Source organism: Xenia sp. Carnegie-2017, unplaced genomic scaffold (assembly GCF_021976095.1).
Source record: "Xenia sp. Carnegie-2017 unplaced genomic scaffold, XeniaSp_v1 HiC_scaffold_22, whole genome shotgun sequence".
NCBI classification, from domain to species: Eukaryota; Metazoa; Cnidaria; class Anthozoa; order Malacalcyonacea; family Xeniidae; genus Xenia; species Xenia sp. Carnegie-2017.
This window is the reverse complement of record NW_025813485.1, coordinates 3,728,554-3,749,120: the sequence shown is the minus strand read 5'-3', so window position 1 is coordinate 3,749,120 and position 20,567 is coordinate 3,728,554. Positions and strand designations below refer to the sequence as shown.

General features: G+C 34.1%; 1 protein-coding gene across 1 annotated transcript; it reads right to left on the bottom strand.

Moving 5' to 3' along the window:
* Positions 1–1,982: 1,982 nt before the first annotated feature.
* LOC124447045 lies at positions 1,983–20,171 on the bottom strand. The gene is given in 36 exon segments (XM_046997948.1): positions 1,983–3,222; positions 3,301–3,359; positions 3,361–3,369; positions 3,906–4,001; positions 4,113–4,242; positions 4,409–4,495; positions 4,618–4,731; positions 4,919–4,965; positions 5,117–5,233; positions 5,300–5,334; positions 5,467–5,541; positions 5,606–6,588; positions 6,661–8,574; positions 8,654–8,732; positions 9,110–9,230; positions 9,358–9,430; positions 9,741–9,826; positions 9,928–10,122; positions 10,486–10,624; positions 11,045–11,145; positions 11,277–11,387; positions 11,808–11,885; positions 12,075–12,134; positions 12,343–12,480; positions 12,561–12,785; positions 12,905–13,000; positions 13,307–13,432; positions 13,598–13,714; positions 14,059–14,276; positions 14,479–14,528; positions 15,295–15,342; positions 15,907–16,126; positions 16,273–16,723; positions 17,319–17,350; positions 19,010–19,649; positions 19,771–20,171. Coding segments are annotated over 36 exon segments (7,359 nt in total). The 5' UTR covers positions 19,954–20,171; the 3' UTR covers positions 1,983–3,116.
* Positions 20,172–20,567: the final 396 nt, after the last annotated feature.

The following is a 20,567-nucleotide window of genomic DNA, read 5'->3' as shown; positions in this document are numbered from 1 at the left end:
ACTTTGCGTTTGGCCAGATACTTGCACACCGCGAAAACACGTTCATTCTGATATGCTATTGGATGACACTGCATTTCTGACATCGTGAATGGTGAAAGCGTGTTATTACTGTAGATAACATGACAATTGTTAAACATAACAATTTCCTTGTAATCAAACTATCAAAGCAATGCTATTTGGCTTTGAATTGGTGGATTGTTATTGAAACCTTTTTTGTCTTTTAGTTCAATTAACTATGGCAGTTGAGTTATGTAACCTATTTATTTCACAAATTTTGCTGTTGTATATAGTTGAATGCCCTAACATTGTCCACCATTATAATATGGTTTAATCGATTGTTTCCTAGCACAATCATTTTATGGAAGAAATTATAAAGACTAGATGAAATACTAAACAAATAAAATATTTGAGAAATTGAATTTGTATCATTGCACAAGCAGTTGAATAAGTAATTAGCATAGAAGAAAGAAAAATTTTTCTCGTCTTGACCTAGATCAACCCTTTTCATGTCCTCCATCCAAAGAGAATGATTTCTCATCAATTTTTTGTTCAACTCTTGCTGTCTTCCATCAGAGGCATAAGAAGCAAGTGAAAGTTGAGGGGGGGCACCAGCTTTTTCGGGCAGTTTTTCATTTACAAAGACACTTTTTTATACCAAATTTGAAAAGTTGGGTGGCACTAGACAACCATGTCCCCCTTCCTACGTACACCACTGTCTTCCATCATGAACTCACTCACTCTTGATGTCCTACATACGACCACATTCTTTTCTGATGTAGTATGCTTACGCGGGTTTGTTTAATCCGGAAAAACCCATGGCCAAATTAGAAGCAAAATACCGTTCAAATCGTCACTTTAGTCGTTATCTCCTTCCTAGTCAGGGAGGAGCTCGGATAGAACGATCTAAAGAATGTTGCTCTAACATCATCTATGGGATTGCGTTAATGAGCCAATTCCTTCAAAGAAAAGTCAAAGCTATACGACGATGTAGCGCAAGGGAAGATGTTCTTAAAGAACGTACATGAAAGAATTTTTCAGAAAGTTACTAGTTTTAATGGAAAGGAAATTCAGCTGTGGTTAAAAGAATCACGATAGAAAATGCTTTAAGAGAAAAGTTGCGTTTATGCATGGCTGTTCTAAAGATATATATGATAACTTTATATACATCATTGGAAGTGAGTTGAATCATGGTGGAAAGTCACTGAGTAAAAATTTAGATAAATTATCATGAATCGAATTTTCTTTGACATTCAACAAAATGAAAGACAAAGAAGTATTGGTTCTGTTCAAGTGTAGATGATATCTTATTCTTCTAACAGTTTCGTTCGAGGATGTATACTTTCCATGCAAATAAGAAAATTTAACCCCACATGGATTGATTTACTCGTGTTCCAAAGCCCTATGTTTGAAGCCAAATATCTATTTATACCTTTGTTATAAAATGCTAATACACTAAACTTAAAACAGTATAATTATTCCGTGAAATATTTACTTAGAAACTCAATAGCAGCTTAAACTTGGATTTAGTTGCCTTACAACTGAAAATCAAGTGTAAGGGCTGTTTACAATGAGACCTACAGGAAGGGCTCACGTGAACAGCCCCTAAAGCTATGAGGCTCGGCGCCTAAGGGGGGGACTGGACCCCAGATGAAGTTTTTGCTAACTTTCATATATTTCAGTCTAACTTGACGCTAAGTAAGACGCAGTAAATTTCGTAAATATAAGTCGTAGAGCCCCTAAGTTCAATTTAGTGGCGCAGTCCCAGGCATTAGATCCCATAACAATTGGATTGTATGAACAGATCAGATCTTTACAAGCACTGCTAAATCAATAGAATGTTCAAATTAATAACAACTAGGGTGGAACTCACTTTGGAGTGCATCTATAGAAATTTACTATAATAGGTGGTGATATTCTTCCCTATAAATAATGCTCAGTTGTATCATTTTTCCATAAAAAAAAAACAACAACGAATAGTCCACTACTTTAAAATAAATATGTTTTTCATACAATTTGACCATATTTTTTCATCAGAGGTGAATCCAGCGTTAAGAAAAATAAATTGCAACAATTCATAGCAAGATATAATTTAAAGCATTTAAAGCTGTTTAATTGGTAAAATTTTATTCGGTAGAATTTCATAACCATTGTGGAAGTATTATGAAGATAATTTGCATTTAAAGTTTGGCCGCTATTATTTATTTTTCCAAACGCTAAATCCACTGCTGGTATTTCACATAAATATATCCATATTGTATTTACAATTGCACCAATCTGTTTTTGTGAATTCATAGTTTGAAGTTGAATTATTTACAACAAATAACTTCAGGTTCACGTGACATGACAACTTGGTAAACAACGTTATATTAAAATCGATTTTATAAAGACGTCAAAAATCCGGAAGGGGGGGGAGGGGTAGAAGAGGGGAATTAATTTAGAAATCATTTCTTTGCCATTAGATCTATTTCATATGCCTAACATTCTCTCGATATTAGTAAAATATGTTGCGTCAGCCTGATATTCAATATATAGGTAGCAACGTTTATAAATTATCGTGAATGATGGAAAATTATTTACTTTAGAGTTATTTCATTGAAAAACGTTGGCAATTAAGAAATAAGAGATGCTTTCTGAGTTCGCACAGGCTTATGCAAACCGAGGAGATATCAGGCTGCATCGCAGAATTTTTTTTATAAAATAAAGACTATTTGGATTTTATAAAAAAAACATATTTCAGGAACAATACTTCTACACCAAAACCACTCTGTATTAAGAATATTTACTGTAATGAAAATAAAATCTTCGTTTTTCGACATTAATATACGTATCTTATATTGTACACATCATATACAAACGAAACATCAATCAAAAACATGACTTTCAACAATGTTGTTAAAATTTGTAATATGATAACTGGTATCAACATTGTTAGCACCAAGATTGTGGAAAGGGAGGACGGGGGTTGTCAGATTCTGCAACACAATTTTTGAGCGCATGCAATAAATTAGTTTATATACACATATAATTCTTGATATCAATATTGTCAGGGAGGGAGCTCCTTGATGTATCTGAGAGGACACGTGATCTTACCTAACAAAAAACCTACCAATTTCAAGTCAATTCATATACTTGCGACATTTTTTAGAGCCACAGGAGCATGGAAGTTTTTCATCTTCCAACGGAAATTTGTAGTCGTATGTGAGTTCTTCTCCTCTTTTCAAACTAAAAACAAAATGGACTTATCACACTCTACTCCTTCTTTTAAAAAAGAGAAAGTAAAACTGCAATATATACACGTACTGTTTTGCAGCAAAAATAATGATCTTTTTCTGTCCTTCTACTGTTATTACACGAGAAAAAACAATTTGGCTAAAAAGTCAGTGAAAAAAAATACGTTTAATTCATACAGTTCAAGTGCAACAGACATTTTGGAGTTGACTGATCTACAAAACATGTAAATGTCAATCTTGCACTGGTCTATTCAGATGTACCTGTGAAACAATATATATCATATCGTACCATTACAGGAATATTTTCGAGTCATTTAGCGTTCTACCGTTTTTATTCTCTTTTTAGGGGGGGGGGAGACTCGTGGTGGTGATGCCAATATTGTTTGCAGTTTTACTATTTGTAACATGAAGTTGCCCCATAACAGCTGACCTTATTATTTTGATTAGTTAGTTATCAACGATGTACACGAGTTTCAGTTTGAATATTCAAATATGTCAGCCAATTTTTCTGCCGTAGGTGTTAAGATACCAATTTGCTCTAATAGCTTCCAGGGAAAACAAATATTGAAAGTAATTGTAAAGGTTGATACAGTTTAAAAACTTGATTGAAGATAGAGTATTCATTGCCTACAAAGGTAGTAGAAAAGTGGTAGGAAATATGTCTGCATTTCATACCTCGCAAGAATGATTAATGAAACGAGCAGCGTCACCGCATTCTGTAGCATCAATTACATCAAAACTATCAACACGAAACATGTAACAACCAATACCCTGTATTTGAAAAGAATGAATGACTGTTGTTAAACAACGTTCATCATTTGTAATCATGTATGAATAAATTACATCCATACAAGAAGTACCATGGTTTGTGAGTACTCTAACCTTGCTTTCATAATATTTCTCCCTCTTGTCAGTTAATACAGATCGTATAACGTTTCCAGTATACTCAATCACCATTTCTCCTGCATCAATGTCACGTAGACAAAACAAACCACGACGATGAATAGCTGATCTGAACAAAAAGACAATTGCTTTAATCATTTTTCAAGACTGCAACACGATGGGTGATAGTGCTAATACAATAAATATTACACTTCTCCAGGAGACGTAAATTTAATAAGCGTCTCTTCCCTAAACAACTTAAGGTACAAATACCATAAATCAATGCAGCTACTTACTTAAATACTCCAACTGTACGTTTTGGATTTGATTGTTTTAAGCATCGATATCTCATTGCCATTGGAAGGTCATTGGCAGTTGCTCGTCTGAAGAAAAAACTCAATATAGAACTTTGTAGAGAACTAATGTAAACAATAGAACAAGATAGTTTCCTCTTATACAAAGTAATTCATTTGTCATCTGAATGAGGTCAACCCGTTAAACATACCTTGCCGCAATTTCCTGAGCAATGTCTGGATCATCGAAATTGTCAAGAGGAACTTGTGATATCTTTCGATGTGTCGATGCCAGAAAACTAAACATGTCGACTTCTTTCTTAAGACTAAATGGTAATTTGCATTTAAAGCCACAATTGAAGTATGAACAAAGGTGAAAAAAGATATTACAGAGGAAGAATAATGTTATCATTTAGGAATAATACTGTTATCATTTAAAGAAAACATCAAGGTCTAACAGACTTTAAGCTAAAAACTAATACAGGAAAGCTCTAAGAGAACGTTTACGCTTACCCTTTAAACGGTTCAGCACGAGCACAACCGCGTTCATTTTCTTTAAGCTAAAAGAAAAATAGATTTCAGAAAAATATACAATGTACAAAATCTTTTTCATTGTATTAGCAAACCTATGAAAAGTTACATTACACATACCACTAAATTGTATCATTTACTACACTATACGCGAAGATAGTTAACGCCTTTATAACAAACCTGGACGTCTTCATCCCACGAGTCATTATGACTTCGACTTTCATGATATTGAAATGAGTACTTAGTGCAATGTTTTTTTGCTCCAGGTAATTGCTCAATAAGATATATCAGAGGTTCCTTTAAAAATAATATAAGATCAAGAATACAGAAACAGAAAGTTTAATGTTATAAAATTTGTCATACTCTGGTAAGTCCTAGCAAGTCCATACCATCCGCACCTGAAGTATGATAAGAAAATGGGTAAGATGAATTTTATCAGAATGCAGTCACACAATTGCCAATGTCTTCGAAAGTGAACTTGATATTTGTCTACTTTGATTACCCTCACAAATAAATATCTGAATACTAACCCACAAAAGATGTAAAATTTCTTGAACGATCCATACGTAAGTTCTGAACTTTCTCGAAAACAATACGCCAAGCCTCTGAAAGAGAAAAGTAAGCATTATATATAAATTAAGAAATTCCGATTGTTTTTCTGATTATTACCTTCGCACGATTTAGCCTTCACTTCAAGACCCTCTTCACTCGTGATAGTGAACACTACATTTAACTCTTGTTTCACTTTTTCCAGGCGTCGACTGCGCAGATCAGATTGTTTAACACGAGCAAAATCTGGTAGTACAATATCATTTTCATCTATTTTGGCTTTCTTTGTCTGTTTACCGTCACTGCCTTTAATCAATGATTCTTTGGTGATCCTCTTTTTTGAACCACTACATTCATCAATTTCACCTAACGCATTATTTAACATATCATTATCTCCATTACCTTCACTGGTTTCATCTATTACTTTTCTTTTTGTATATTTCCTTTTAGTATTTGTCCTTTTGATACAGATTTTTGAATTGCTTTTCGTTGACGTTTTTTTCTCAGCAGTATCAACTCCTTGATGATTGTCGGACCGTGGGAGCTTATGGTTGTCTGCTTGCTTCAAATTGGTCATAAATGGTTTGAGACTTTTTGTTTGATCTTCAATATGTGCCATCAGTTTGGCTGGAGAAGACAATGGTGATAGAGAAGCTATCTTCCTTTCGGTGCTATAATTACCAAGGTTGGCGTGAAGAAAACGTTTGTTAAGAACATTGTCATTCTTGTTTACGTTTAATAAGTTATTTAAAGAAGAACATTTCGTTTGGTGCGTTGGCGATTTTAGAGTTGACTGCACTGATTCTTCTTGACCAACCGCACCTGTGCAATAATCATCAACGGTTGTGTCTATAGAGGAGTTCAAAAACCTTCGATCAAGTTTGCGAACAGCATTTCTACATTTTTCTATGTTCAACTTACTAACTGATATCGTGGATTTTGCGGTAGTTGGTAAAACACTGTTTCTAATAGTCGACGCAGCCGTATCTTTAATAGAGTCCAGGCTCTTTTTCGAGAATAAGGAAGTGTGGTTATTTGACGTCAAATGTGACAGATAACTTTCACTTCGGGGCTTTTCTACCACGCTGGTGCTGTTTATTTGTCAAGTCTATGACTGGAGGTTTCACAATTTCTTTGGTTTGAGACAGAAGACCAATTTGGTCAACATTTATTACAGCATTTTGTTGCTGTGTTTTGGTTTCTTCTTTATTTCCGAAGTTAGTAACTTTCCTAAATATTCTGTAGATTTACTTCCAAGAAGTTGGATCATGTTAGGATTTTCTGAAAGCAGCTTCTTAATTTGATCTGGTGAGCCGACTACAACGGCCATTCCATCGGTTTTGTTGGTTCGAATTGCACTTGATGTAGCAGCTTCCTTTGTCAACGCAACGACAGCATTTTCTGCAGAAACTTCCTTTGATAGATGAGCAGATATATTATGCTGAAGAGACGCATGTTCAAGAAGATGATTGGAAACTGAGTTGGGAGTTTCATATTGAGTTGAATTCGTTTTTATGGAGAGCAGCGAACTTGGTTTTGCACTTGAAAGTACAGCATTAGCACGCAAACGAAGAAAATTTGCAGCTAACTTGGACGGATCCGTGTTCAATTTTACGATGTTTGAAGTTGAGTGAGTTGATTTTAACGGAACCATGCTTGAACTAAATGTTGATGGCAGTGCATCCGATACAATCGATCGAGAATTTAATGACGTTAATTGAATGTTTGATTGCACAACATTAGCTGGCGGATGTAGAGTTACCACTCTAGCTGACGTAATAGGACTTGGAGAATATGAGTTTTGAACGAAAGTAGCGGTGGAAACAGCAGTTGTTTTAATATGCTTTATTTGAGAGTATGTTGGCCTGACACTGTTGCCTTGGGACACAAATGTTGTCGAATGAAAAATAAAAGAGTTGGTAGTCGTTGTTCTAGCAGAATTTTGAGTGGAATTATGAATGATACTTGAGTGTAAATGGCGAATTGGTTTTGGAGCAAGTTGTCTGTATGGAGAGCAACGTAATGATACAAAAGTTGGTTTTGGTGCAAGAGGAATAGGTTTAGTTCGGACTATCTTTACATTACTTGTTCGAGATTTTGTTGCTTTAGGTACTTTGGCAGCATTCATACGCGCATTATTTGTTTTGGGTCGTGTTAAGTCTACCAAAAAATCCATTGGAGAAACACTAGTCGTACGAGGAAACATACACGGATTGGCCCCAAATGAGTTAACTGATAATACTGTTTTACTTTCCGGTACAGGGTATTTTGCTCTGGTCATTGTCGTAGAAAATGTAGTTATTGACGTTGTAGCAGATGTTCCTTTCATCAGTGTTTTAGGTATAACTCCCTTAGTTTGCTCTACTGTCGCATTCAAATCTTTAGTAAGTTGCTGAATTTTTCTATCGTAGACTTCGTTAGGGTGCATTGCTCTAGTAACTAGCGTAGTTAAGGTATCTTTAGCTCGCGGTGTTGTTACTGTTTCATTACATGGCGTTGTTTTCGTTTCTGCTTTTCCAAGCGATACACTCGTTACACCTTTCCTTTGTGTTGACGTCACTACTGTTTTGGAAAGTGGTGAAGATGGAAAGGATCCACTAAATGAGGTTTTACATTTACTCTGTAGGGATGTCGAGAAAGCAGGAGAGGTTACAACAACAAGTGAAGGTTTACAGAAGTCAACACTTTTGTTTTGATCATTTACCTCATTAGAATGTTTTCTCTTCAAATGTTTAGGTGCATTAGAATCAATGGACGTTCTTCCTCTGTTTTGGGTATCATCAATGGACATTTTTGTTACACTTTGTAAAGTTTCGACATTTTTCTGTTCATCGTGTGGAAAGACCGCAGTGCTTTTCCCCGCAGGAAAAACACACTTTAATTTTGATACTTCATTATTTGACTTTGACACTGAGCCATCAAATATATCATCTTCGTTTTCATGACATGTAACAACGTGATTTTCTGCAACTTTTTCAAGCGGTACTTGCACTTTGCTTCTAGACTCCTGTTCATCAATTTCTTCGATATGGCAGGAATAAAGACATCGTTTGCTGGGATCAATTGTACTCCAATAAAGTCGAGTAATGCTGATAAAATATAAGCAATAATACATTTATTACAATATTTGTGTATGTATTATTGTAGTAAGACACCAAATGAACAAACCTATATTGAACTGGAAACAAAACAGATGAAGTGTCCGATGCTTTTGTAATTCTTCCAAGATTTTTCACAACCATACAACCTGTAGTGTAAAACAAGTTTCAACGTAAGAACCTTGCGAACCATTTAGATCAAGAGGGGTTTTCATGGGGGTACAGAGGGGTGCGCATCCCCATATAGCCTTGGTTCGAGAGGGGGGCAGGAGAGATGCCAATTTCCCTGCGAAATATTAAAATACCAAGCAATAAAGTTAAAGCAATCGTGATTTGTGTTTGATGGAGCACACTTCCAAAACATATATCTTAATCATAAAAAAATAGTGACATAATTTAACAAAACAAGGCACAGCAACACCCCAAAAATAAGAATCAAAACTTAATTCAAACTAGAGCGTCACCATCCTCCCCAAAAACTCATCCTCGGTCGATCTCAGTAAATACTTATTTAACAAATAAATACCGGACAAAACAGACAAAGTGTCAACGGAAACGCCTTTCAACGCTTTTTTCAAAGTCTTTACTTTACTCATATCAACACAAACTCGACGGTCGACAGCAAACTCGCCTTCGCCAACAATAACCTAAATGTCAAAAACAAACAGTTTTCCTAAAACAACTTCAACATATTTCTATGAAAATATTTAATAAATATTCATTAAACCATAAAAAATGTCGTATGAACATTTAAGTACAAAACAAAACTCTCACCTCATCTCTTGCTCGAAAAGCATGAACATTGCAGTACACAGTTTTATTTGGTAAAAACGCTGCTTTGGCTTTCCTTTAGAAGAATAAAAACTACAGTTTAGTCTTCTAAAGACCTGTCACTCAAACTGCCACATTTGCACAGAGTTAATCAGATGTATTTAGTAAATATATTTTTTCTGTATACATATCAATGTTTAAAGAAACGAAACCGCAAAGAAAAAGACAAGTGAATATCTTCAAATTTTTTCGAAGTAAAAATGACGAAATTCAAAAACTTCCCCATTGTATACAAAGAGAACCAAAGCAATCTTTTCTTTCAATACAATATTGTATTTTCGTTGATGAAATTCTCCATGAAATACGTAATGATTCAATTCTCATACCTTCCACACATAAAGTGATAGTTGCCCCTACAATATGGTTCACAACAGCCAACAGTAGCACCCACTTCACCACAAAATTCGCAACGCTAAAAACATAACATAAGAGAATTACGGCAATGTATAAGTATGTAACTAGTAATAACATAGTTTGAACAGTTGATATAATTTATTCAATATCATCACCTACCAATTGCCTTCCTCTGTTTAAAGCAACATGAGCATTCTGTAGTCTGCCTTCATCATCTTCATACACTTCCGCTGACCACAAAACGCAATTAACATGAGCCCACTCGTCAATATTAAAATAAATTAACCTGCCAGCATCTTGAGGGCATTGATCTCCGATCTCGGCACAAAAAGCACATTTTCGCTTATCTTCTAGCTGTAATTACGGAAAAGATTTAGGTACACACATTATAAATGTTTCAATTCTCTTTTTCAAATAAAGATGATAAATCAAAGTTGTTTATTCGAGGAGCTTTGATGTTGTCAAAAATAACACCGTATGTTAAAAGTTAAGATTGTACCTTAAAGAAAGCCATGAACACAACAATAAATAAAGACGAGAATTATGACAATGACGGTTTTGTTCAAAAATTCAAAAGGAATGTCACGATTTGTCGTTACGAAAGATCTTTTGATCTATTCATAAGTTATGACTTTCTTAAAGGAACATTTGACTTTGACTTTTTACATTTGCAGTGAGATTATCGATCTCAGCAACATATTGAAATTTCAATTTCACCTTCTTCGACGTTTCACAGACATCTGTCGATTTTGACCCAACTTCACATACATCTACATTCTCCTTGTCACCTTCATTTTTACATCGGATGTAGCAGTGATCTTTCATGACCTCATTAAAATCACCTAATTTCTCATCACTAAAACACAGAAATTGCACATAGTTCACAATACATGGATACATTATGATCAAGATCAAGATGTTTAAATTAATAGAATAATGGACTTGATAGTCAATAAGCAATCAATTACTTAGCCAATTGTCATTAATGAAAGGTTTTTCAATAGATGCTACGTTTTATACATAAATTCTACCCGTTTGTTAGTCTTTGTAACACATGTCTTTGGAGTGACATTATTAACACTAACAAAAGCTAGCACTCAGTTAACTGCTCTGAAATTTTGCGTTTTCTAACAGTTTGCATCACAACAGTTTAAATTTAAAATATTTGCTTTTTATTCAAATCAGGAAATGTTTCAATGAAACATGCAAAACATTGAGTAATATAATGTAAATGAAGCTTTAATAATCTTTGACAAAGCGATATAATGCAATTTACCAAATTATTGACATGTCTCTAGCTTCACAAACGTCCTCTCCATTTTCTTCTTCAGTAGGCGGCCAGGTAAGATCTTGCCAGGGGAAAATTGATTGCATCTCCTATAATTCATGGATTATCTGAGTATACAAAAAGACATTCAAAAATTCTGTCCTTGAATTTCATTCACATTTCACAAAACACAATAATAGAATAATTACAAAGTCTTATTAATGTGACAGATCTATGGTACCTTTTCAAATGAAGACATTAAACTAGACATGCTTTTAATTAAAGTATCTTCTTTTGGAATAGAAAGTTTTAATTGGTGAAGAAACGCAAGAAGATCTTTGGTGTAATCACCCTAAAAAAAAGCAGAAAAGATCATGAATTTAAATTTAAGTATCTACCGAAGCAAACCGTTGAAGAGGAACAAGGCAGATATTAAACAAGACTAGTGCTCTAACGTTATTGAAACTTGAAAATGATGCATGCAAACAGTCCCATAGATAATGATTGGGAACTCAAATGTGCTGAATAAGATGTACGGTAGTGGAAGACAACTACAATTGCTTGTGAGCAAAGGCAGCTAAGATTTCTTTGAAAGGAAGAGAGCTAAAATTGAAAGTAATAGAAGGCCGCCACAATTGAAAGTAAAAGAATATAGCAAGAGCCATTTCTACATTTTATAGGTAACAACAAGCACGAAAGAAATAAAACGCTTTCGATCCGGATGTCAAGAACCTAAAAACAATCTGAACTTTCGAAAAAGACGAATACACACCAGAGAGTCATATTTCTTTCCATTAACTTTATCTTTCACCACTGACAAACAGTGAATTTTATTTTCCTCACGAACGTTCTAAAATTTCAGAATGTAAACATCATACAAAAATGTTCTAAACACTTAACATAGGTACAGTTATTTTCATTTCCATAATCTAAAATAAACATGTCTGCACCATAACAAAACTACTCCAGATCATAAGATTTTTACTAAAATATGAATTCAGTAATCAAATACTTGTGAAAAAGTCAATAAAAAACGTACCTCCTGAATATAACTTTTAAGTGTTTGATAATGAGGAGATGAAACAAGGGTATCGACAATCTTAAAATAAGAAACGTCACTGAGTAAAACATGCAATTTTGTGTTAGATTACTGCTAACATTCACATCGTACAAAGAGTGTACCAATTTAAACTCTCGTTCGTTATACACTTGTTAAAGAAAGAGAATATTTCAATTCTTGTTTGCTCTTAGTTTGTTAATTAAGTAGAACGGCTTTTTTAAGTAAAACGATTTGAATATGAACATACATAAATATATCCAGCCTGAATTTCTTGTCGAACAGAATCCAGCCAGTCAGGTAAGTCTTCATCATGACACGATTTACAAACAAACTGCACATCCTCAGGCATCACAGCTAGACACTGATATTCATCATCAGTAATGTTCTGAAAGTAGTAATAACAAATTTATATGTTGTAGTCAACATTCATTGACCAGGAAAAGCTTTAACAGAGGTTTACTATACCTGACATGTGGCATGAACCCAGTGTTCACACTTTAAACATTGCATCATTTTCGACTCAAAATCCTCATCAGAATAACAACTCTTACAAATTGGACAAAAATTGCCTTGATCCCAGTTTTTACCACATGCAAAACACATGGTAAATGAATGCGTCCATTGTGCGTCAGCAGTTTCTCCTGCAGTAGTGCGACCACATTTTACACATTTTACACAACGAGCACACAGCTAAACAAATTACAAAATACACAATTTCGTGTTAAAAGCGCAATACAACCAGTTAGTAGGTAGGAACCAAAACATTCCAAATATGCTGCCGGAAAATATTTAACTACCAAAATACCTACCCATACATCTTCGTTGTCTCCTTGTGGCTCGGTTGGATAGTTTGACCCAAGACATTCTACGTGATAACATCGTTGACATTTGTCGCACATTAGCAGCTAAAGAAACAGATAATTATAGTAACAAGAAGCTACGAGTTTATATTTGCCGGTATATTTGTCTGAAATTATCTCGGGATCGTTGTTGGCTATTTATAAGTTTCTTTGAATTCTATTTCAGAATCGTACGGGTGTAAAAATGCCTACAGCGTCATACAAAAACAATCCAAAAAAACTCTTCACGAGTGGTTCAATGGTAAGATCGTCATCACTACTGCGTTTTCGTGTATTTGAATCAATTAATGCAAAAGACAAAAGATCGATGATTCCTTTTTCAATAAAATCAAATAAAAAACTTCAATTGACCTTATTCTGATGCCCACAAACACAACATGTTCGACAACGATTACAGGTCCACAATTCACCATCAACAGGATCTTCATCCAGGCAAAACAAGTGAAACGGCTCAGCACACACTTGACAAAACAGCATCTACAGAATTCAGAAACACTAGCACACACGAACTATGACTGAGGTTCGCGTAATATGAGACTTCCTCAAATGCAACGATTATCTGTGAAGGCTTCATATCATAACTAAAAATACTTGTCTTCTACAATATAAAAAACTGATGAATTATTGTCATCATAATCAAACCTTTTCATGTCCCAAACTTCCACATAAAAAGCAAAGTTCACCACGTGGAAGCGCATTTTCATTTGAAACGCAGATATGGAATCCAGTTTCCCAACAGTCATCTTCCGTATACGAGTCCTGTGAAAGAGTAACTCATTACTTGTACTCGACGATACATGAACATCAACCATTTTGAAATAGGAGTATTACATGTATTTATCCTCCTCCCCTTACCAAAGAATAAAAGTACAATTTCATTAATAGCAGTGAGTTACTTGTCGAGTTTTCACAAATTATCAACTTTTCTGTCACAATTAAACCGCTGACTTATCGTTAAAAATATGTAGGCAAAACTAAATTTCAGTGAAGGTACATGAATGTATCAAATTATAAAAACGTTATACTTTAAGTTCATACAAGCACACTTAATATAGACACACAAACCATTATATCTACTAGCTGAATTATGTAACAGTACTCACGGTCCAAGCAAGCTTAATATCATTTAGATTCTTCGTCCATTTATTTTTTTTCGTGTAACGTAAGAGCGGTCCAGACGGCGGTTTTCGTTTATATAACAGGTCTTTTATAGTTGTGTTTCTTATTTGCTTTGTTGTAGTTGCGTCACTCGATACAGATTTTCTTTCACGACTTTCGATTGAGCTCGGTTTGTTTAATGTTGTCAATGTCTTACGATAAACTATATTTATGACAATAAAAAAGTGACCATACAGAGAAAACAAATGTTAAAATTTTATCGAAAAACATAAAAAAAGGAAAGTGGTTGTTTGGAGTCAATATATTACTTAAAAAATAGTATTAACTATAGAAAAACATTGTTAAGGATTCTGATTTATTCTTATTCTTGCAATACGTAACAATAATATGGACAAACGTCTTACCTTTTTTCGGCTTTGCTCTTGGAAGTATAAAGTTTTGGCATTTTCGGTGTCTACAGAAATCGTATTAATCTATAGAGACTTACATAAGAAGTAATATAAACACCTAAATAGCTAAGTAAGAATATGAAACTAGAGCAGACAGCCAAACGCTTAAAATAACCACGGTAATGTCTTCGGTCAAGATGACCGGTCAGCTTCATTATAGCTCCATCATATTAGATTTTTGACCGGTCACTAATGAGCAAAAATCGCGTGCGTGCTTTCACGTGTCGACCGTCCTGGTTAGTAGTGTCCTGAGGACAGTTGGTGTGGGTGTTGACTGACGTTTTGAAAACCAGACGGTAGTCATCTTCGTGGTAAAGTGAGTAAGAAACTTGTACTTGTAGTCGCCTCCTGACTCTGAAGATGACTATACTGCTATAGTTGTCGAAACGTCAGTCAAAATCAACAGCAACAGTCTTCTTCACTACTCCACTAACCTGGACGGTCTATATCCACAAAAACATGCACGTAAGGCTACACTCCTAGGCTCAAACACCGTCTGGTATTCAACTCATGCACCGAAGAATGTTAAAAGATATTTTTTTGAGAAACCAAATTCTCGTGTTTGACATTTGAAGCTCTCAAAATTTACCTTACATTGCACTGACATAGTACTTTAGGGAAACACGTACAAATAAGGTCGGTCAAAATGACCAGCGAGGCAAAAATGGCCGGTCATCAAGCATTTTTGGCCTGTCACTGTCCGTTGACCAGCCGTTATTTTGAGCAGTGCTGAGTGCTTACTTTATATTATTGCACAATAAAAATACTTACATACAACATTGCTTTAGCAAATATACTCCACCAAACTTTGGCTTGTCTCTAAAAAAAGTAATGAATTAAATAAAGTATTCATTGGTTTTATATAACCTTCATAAAAAATATACTTGAATTTTATTTCTACAAACAATTTCTACAAAAATGAATTATCATACATTGTCAGAATCTATAGGAATTATGATTGCTGTAATTTGAGCAGGGTATCAAGCAAATACACAAATATATAACTGTCCAGTTTTGGAGAAACAGAACACGTGACTTCTCGTTTGTCTGAGAAACAAACACAGAAGTACTTCTTATATGTAGGAGAATCATACACATAAGTATTTTTCAAAGTTTGAGACAAACGTCATAATTATTTATTAAAACACGTGATGCACCACGTGTTGCACCACGAGTTGCACAACGACACTAGTGCTAACAATAATTTACAATGCAGAAAAAGGAAAAAGAAAAGAGATTAGTTCCATTCCTACAACTGCTCACTATTCGTCGACAAATATCGCAACAATAGTAAATAAGATAACTATAAATATTAATATTGTGATTTGTGGTAAAGTTTAAAATGCACGAAATGAAATAAAAATAAGAATATCGTCATCATACCGGCAATAAATACACTTTCCACAGTCTTTCTCCACCAAACATCCCTCGCATTTTCCACAACGTACTCGCCTTCTTCCACGTACACGTCGACTACCACCTTCTGGTTTCGACTTTACTTTAATGACTTTAATTATTTTCTTTATTTTGCCACTCTTTAATTTTTTTCTCGTTATTTGTTTGATCACCTTCGTAACAGTTTTTTTGCTGATTGTTTCACAATCTAGATGCACAACAAAACCCCAGATTTCCTCAATATCTTATTGACTTGCAATGATAGAATTTGAACGTCATTTAAAGGACATAATTTCATAAGCAGTGATATGTTGAACGTCTATTTAATGGCCTATGATGTATATGAAAACAAACCTTCTATTTTGTCTTCTCTTTTATCGATATGATTTTTCTCCAATAATTCGTGTGCTTGGTCTTTATCTTTCTTACTCAATACTTCTCTTTGAAGTTTGTCATTTTCAGATTCAACAAGTCGCACTTTTTCTTTTTCTTTTTTGTCTTTCTTGTTTTGAAGTCTCTTTGATCTAAATTTTGTCGCAATATTGAATATGTTATACTCGTAATCAGAACCAGCAGAAAAATTGTTTTCTTTTTCATATTCATTCCTTTGGTCATTAGTCTTTTCATTCAGTAAGCTCTTTAAAGTTTCTTTGTCAAATAGTGTAGCTTTCACAGAAAGTTCATGACAGTCGTTTTTTCCAGTCTTTTCTTTTGGCAAAGGTTGTTTTGAAGGAACAACAGGAGGAAACAAAGCTTGGTGAAAAAACTTGTCTTCACATGGTACTTGCAACGTCACATTTGATTTCTATTAAAAATAAACGTCGTAATTGTAGCTAAATTCCTAACATGCAAGAATGTTATATGCAGTGCGGTGTTTGAAATTTAATGTAGATATGATCTTCGCACTTTGCTGGACAATTATTAAGCAATTGTCTCAAGAACCTGAAAAATTCAGGTGACTCAACGGGATATCTTATTGACTTGCAATGATAGAATTTGAACGTCATTTGAAGGACATAATTTCATAAGCAGTGATATGTAGAACCTCCATTTATAGAACCCCCGTTGAGTCACCTTAATTTTTCAGGTTCTTGAGACAATTGCTTAAATTGTCCAGCAAAGTGAGAAGATCATATCTACATTAAATTCGTAATATGATACAAGGTAACTATTATTAGCAGAAAACTATAGCTTGCCAAATCAAGTAAATCCGTACAATACTGAAATAACTTTTCAAGCTATATAAGGTATAAACCTATTTACATTATGGTACAACATGAACAGAGAGTCCACCACAAGCAAAAGAAAGATTTCAAGATTATTTTATACATTTCTGTTAGGTTTCTGGAAGAAATAACACTTTAAGTACATCATCTGTACTAGACATAAAATATCCATACCTCGTCTAAATTTCTGGTCTCTAAAAATGGATCTAAAAGTAAATGAAAGAATAATGAGTGACAAAAAAATAAAAATTATGACTCTTTATAATATCAAGAAGGTCAAGGACACAATGTTTTCACGATGTTCAATGTAAAACACTCATAAGCATGTTATATACAAACAAATCAGACAGATAATCTTTAAATTAGAAAGAAAAGATAGATTCGTAGTTACGTAGTACTAAAATCGCCTCTGAAACTTAAGAATTTGTTTTCCAACCTTTTCTTTTTAATCACATAAATCATATAATTTAAAAGATAGCCTTACATAAAGTTTTATCATTGCTCAACAGGGCAGTTCTTTGCACCAAAGCTGACATTGAATAGTTTTGATGTGTAAAAAACTCTGGCAGTGATTAATTGCACAGTTATGAAATCTTAATAAACTTCTAATTAAATAAATGTTTAAACCTTGACAAAAATACAGCAAAAGTAAAAGTAAAAATTTCTCCAGGTACTGCAGCTACAGCCACCTGGACAAAAATTCCTTGAACTGTCAAAATTGCGAAACCTTGCACCATGCATAATGGCATGTGTTCATCAATTCGATAAATAAAACCAATCATAAAATAAATTTTAAATAAAACCAGAGTTTAAATTCTATGAGTTTGCATGGCATTACAACAGAGTGTAATTATTATAATTTTATCATTAGTAAAGTGAGCTGTTTGAGCCCAGGTGTTTAGTTACATGTTCTTACATGTTGATTGTGCATATAGGTGTAATCCTGAGAAGTAATGATGGTGTTTGTGTTGACTGACAACCTTCTCAGGTCTGTTCACTAACTTTGACAAGCAACATCCATAAACACATATTACATAAATAGTATTTTACAATTAAGAAATAAAAGGTGTTTACTGTGTTTGCACAGGCCTATGCAAACTGAGGAGACCTTTGGGAGAACTTGAGAGCAGATAAGTGCAAGCCCGAGACTGAAGGTCATGGGTTGCACCTGCTCGAGAGTTCTCACAAACCTTTCCGAGGTTTGCATAAGCCAGTGCAAACACAAAAAATAATCTTTTATTTCTTTTCTAAAATAACAATAATGCAAAAAAGACCAATGTATTCACGATCAATTTGCAAATTATCTCTGACTGATTGATTTTATTGGTTGAGCTCAGATGTATTTTGCACAGGCTAATGCAAACACAGCTCTAGACTAATCAGCGCACGCCTTTCATTGTGTTTATTTTATAATTACCTATAATGCATTAGATGGACATAACACACATAGCACATGATAAATATTTTTCACATACATAAAAATTATCATACAACACATGCATAATCATGCCACAAATATCATGTACATATCACATATTTCAAAGTGTTCACACAAAAACATTATCACATCTGGAAGTGGTCAAAAATTAATTACTGCAGATATATTTACATACGTATTTAAAATATCATAAAAGCAATTTGAATGGTAATTTTTCTCATTCAAAACAAATAGCACAATTATAAAACTGTAAAATCAATAATTATATTTTACTTCGATAAAAGTGTTTTAAAAAAGTTTATTGCATATACATGCTACATATTGCACATTACATGCGCATAAGACTCACGGAATATGTAGCATATATTGTTTATGAAAAGAAAGAACAACACAATCTCTTTAAATTTTAAATGTTAAAAAAACACACCTGGTTGAACTTGATGCCTTTCGCCATCTTCACCTTTAAAAATCTTTGACACAGAGATATCAGAATTTACAAATTGTTTCCTCTTGTTATGACCACCTGTAAAATCATCATAATCAAGCAATTTCTTTTTGACAAGACGACCAAATCTCGACACAGGACTGTGATTATTTTCCACAGGAGCAACATTCTTAGACAACTGAAGACGTTTGTCTCCTTTTGCCTTTTCCACAATTTGTTTGGCAATAGCAACAGACTTTTTCTGCAAATCTGTTTGTTGATGAGACGGAAAACAACGCAGTGGTTTGATACTAAGATTGGAAAACTCTCCCTTATATTTATCATCTCTTCTTCTATTATATTGACGTTTCTTTAAAGTCTTTGAATAAATATTTTTACGATATAAAGTTTTCTTAACAACTGCGCCTGGTTGAGAGATTTCTTCATCGTCGTTGGATGAATCATCCGATGTTGGCGGGCTAAACCATTTCAATGGCACATGTTTTACTCTCTTTGATGTCGACGATGGAGAATGTTGAAATGTTTTATCAGCATCGGATCGATATCTGTTATGGGGTAGAAGAAGCGTGTATGCCTTGAAACCAAGTTCTTCGGATGAAAACCCAAGAAATGGTTTGTAATCCTAAGCAAATTTAAATAAAAATTACCTAAGAGTTCCTTCGATAAGTTCATACAATCAGTATTTCATTTTAAAACGAATTTTAAACAACAAAGAATGGCATCAAATGTTGAGAAACACGAACCTCTTCGTCCGAGTCTCCGAAGATTTTTTCAAAATCTTTTCGAGATATTACTTGTTTCGCCCCTAAATTTGTTGATTTGGTATTTTTGTGCTTTTTTCTTTGAACTTTGAGCACAAGTCTTTTCTTGGGACTTCGAGATTTGACAGAAATCTTATCTACCCCAGGATACTTCAAGCGCGCCATCTTAGTTTTTCTCCTGTTTACAACTGCGCATGGGTTAGAAAATGGAAACTCGTGGACATGTTTCCAAATCGTTGATTAAAAAAGCCAATTGATGTATCATTGAAATAAAAGACATCCATATTTTAGGTAATATTGGTCACTGAGATTAAAACGTCAGTTAGTTTTCAACATGTGGTAAAAGACAATTATTTCTATTCGGCAGCCATTTCTTGGGTTCTGGATCCATAAAATGGACCAATCACAGGCGCGTATTTTACGAATCATTGTCTTTATGCCAGTAAATATAACCATATTCCATATTCCATATACACAATGGCATGGTGAATCAACATTACTGTCTGACTGTGTCAGTCATATTTGTTATGCCCATCGCTTGTAAAATTTGAGTTATACTCATGTGACTTATACCATATAAGAAAAATATCAAATACATTGCACACTACAGAGCATTATTGTTGACTACGATAATACAACTTGGTTACAACAATGGTTACAAGTTACAATAAGTCAATCATACTATCACCACTATAAGAAATTTCCAAAAAGTTGCCTGCAAACAGCTTGGTAATTTGACCAACGTCTATTGCGACCACTGACCTGTATAGTAATTACCT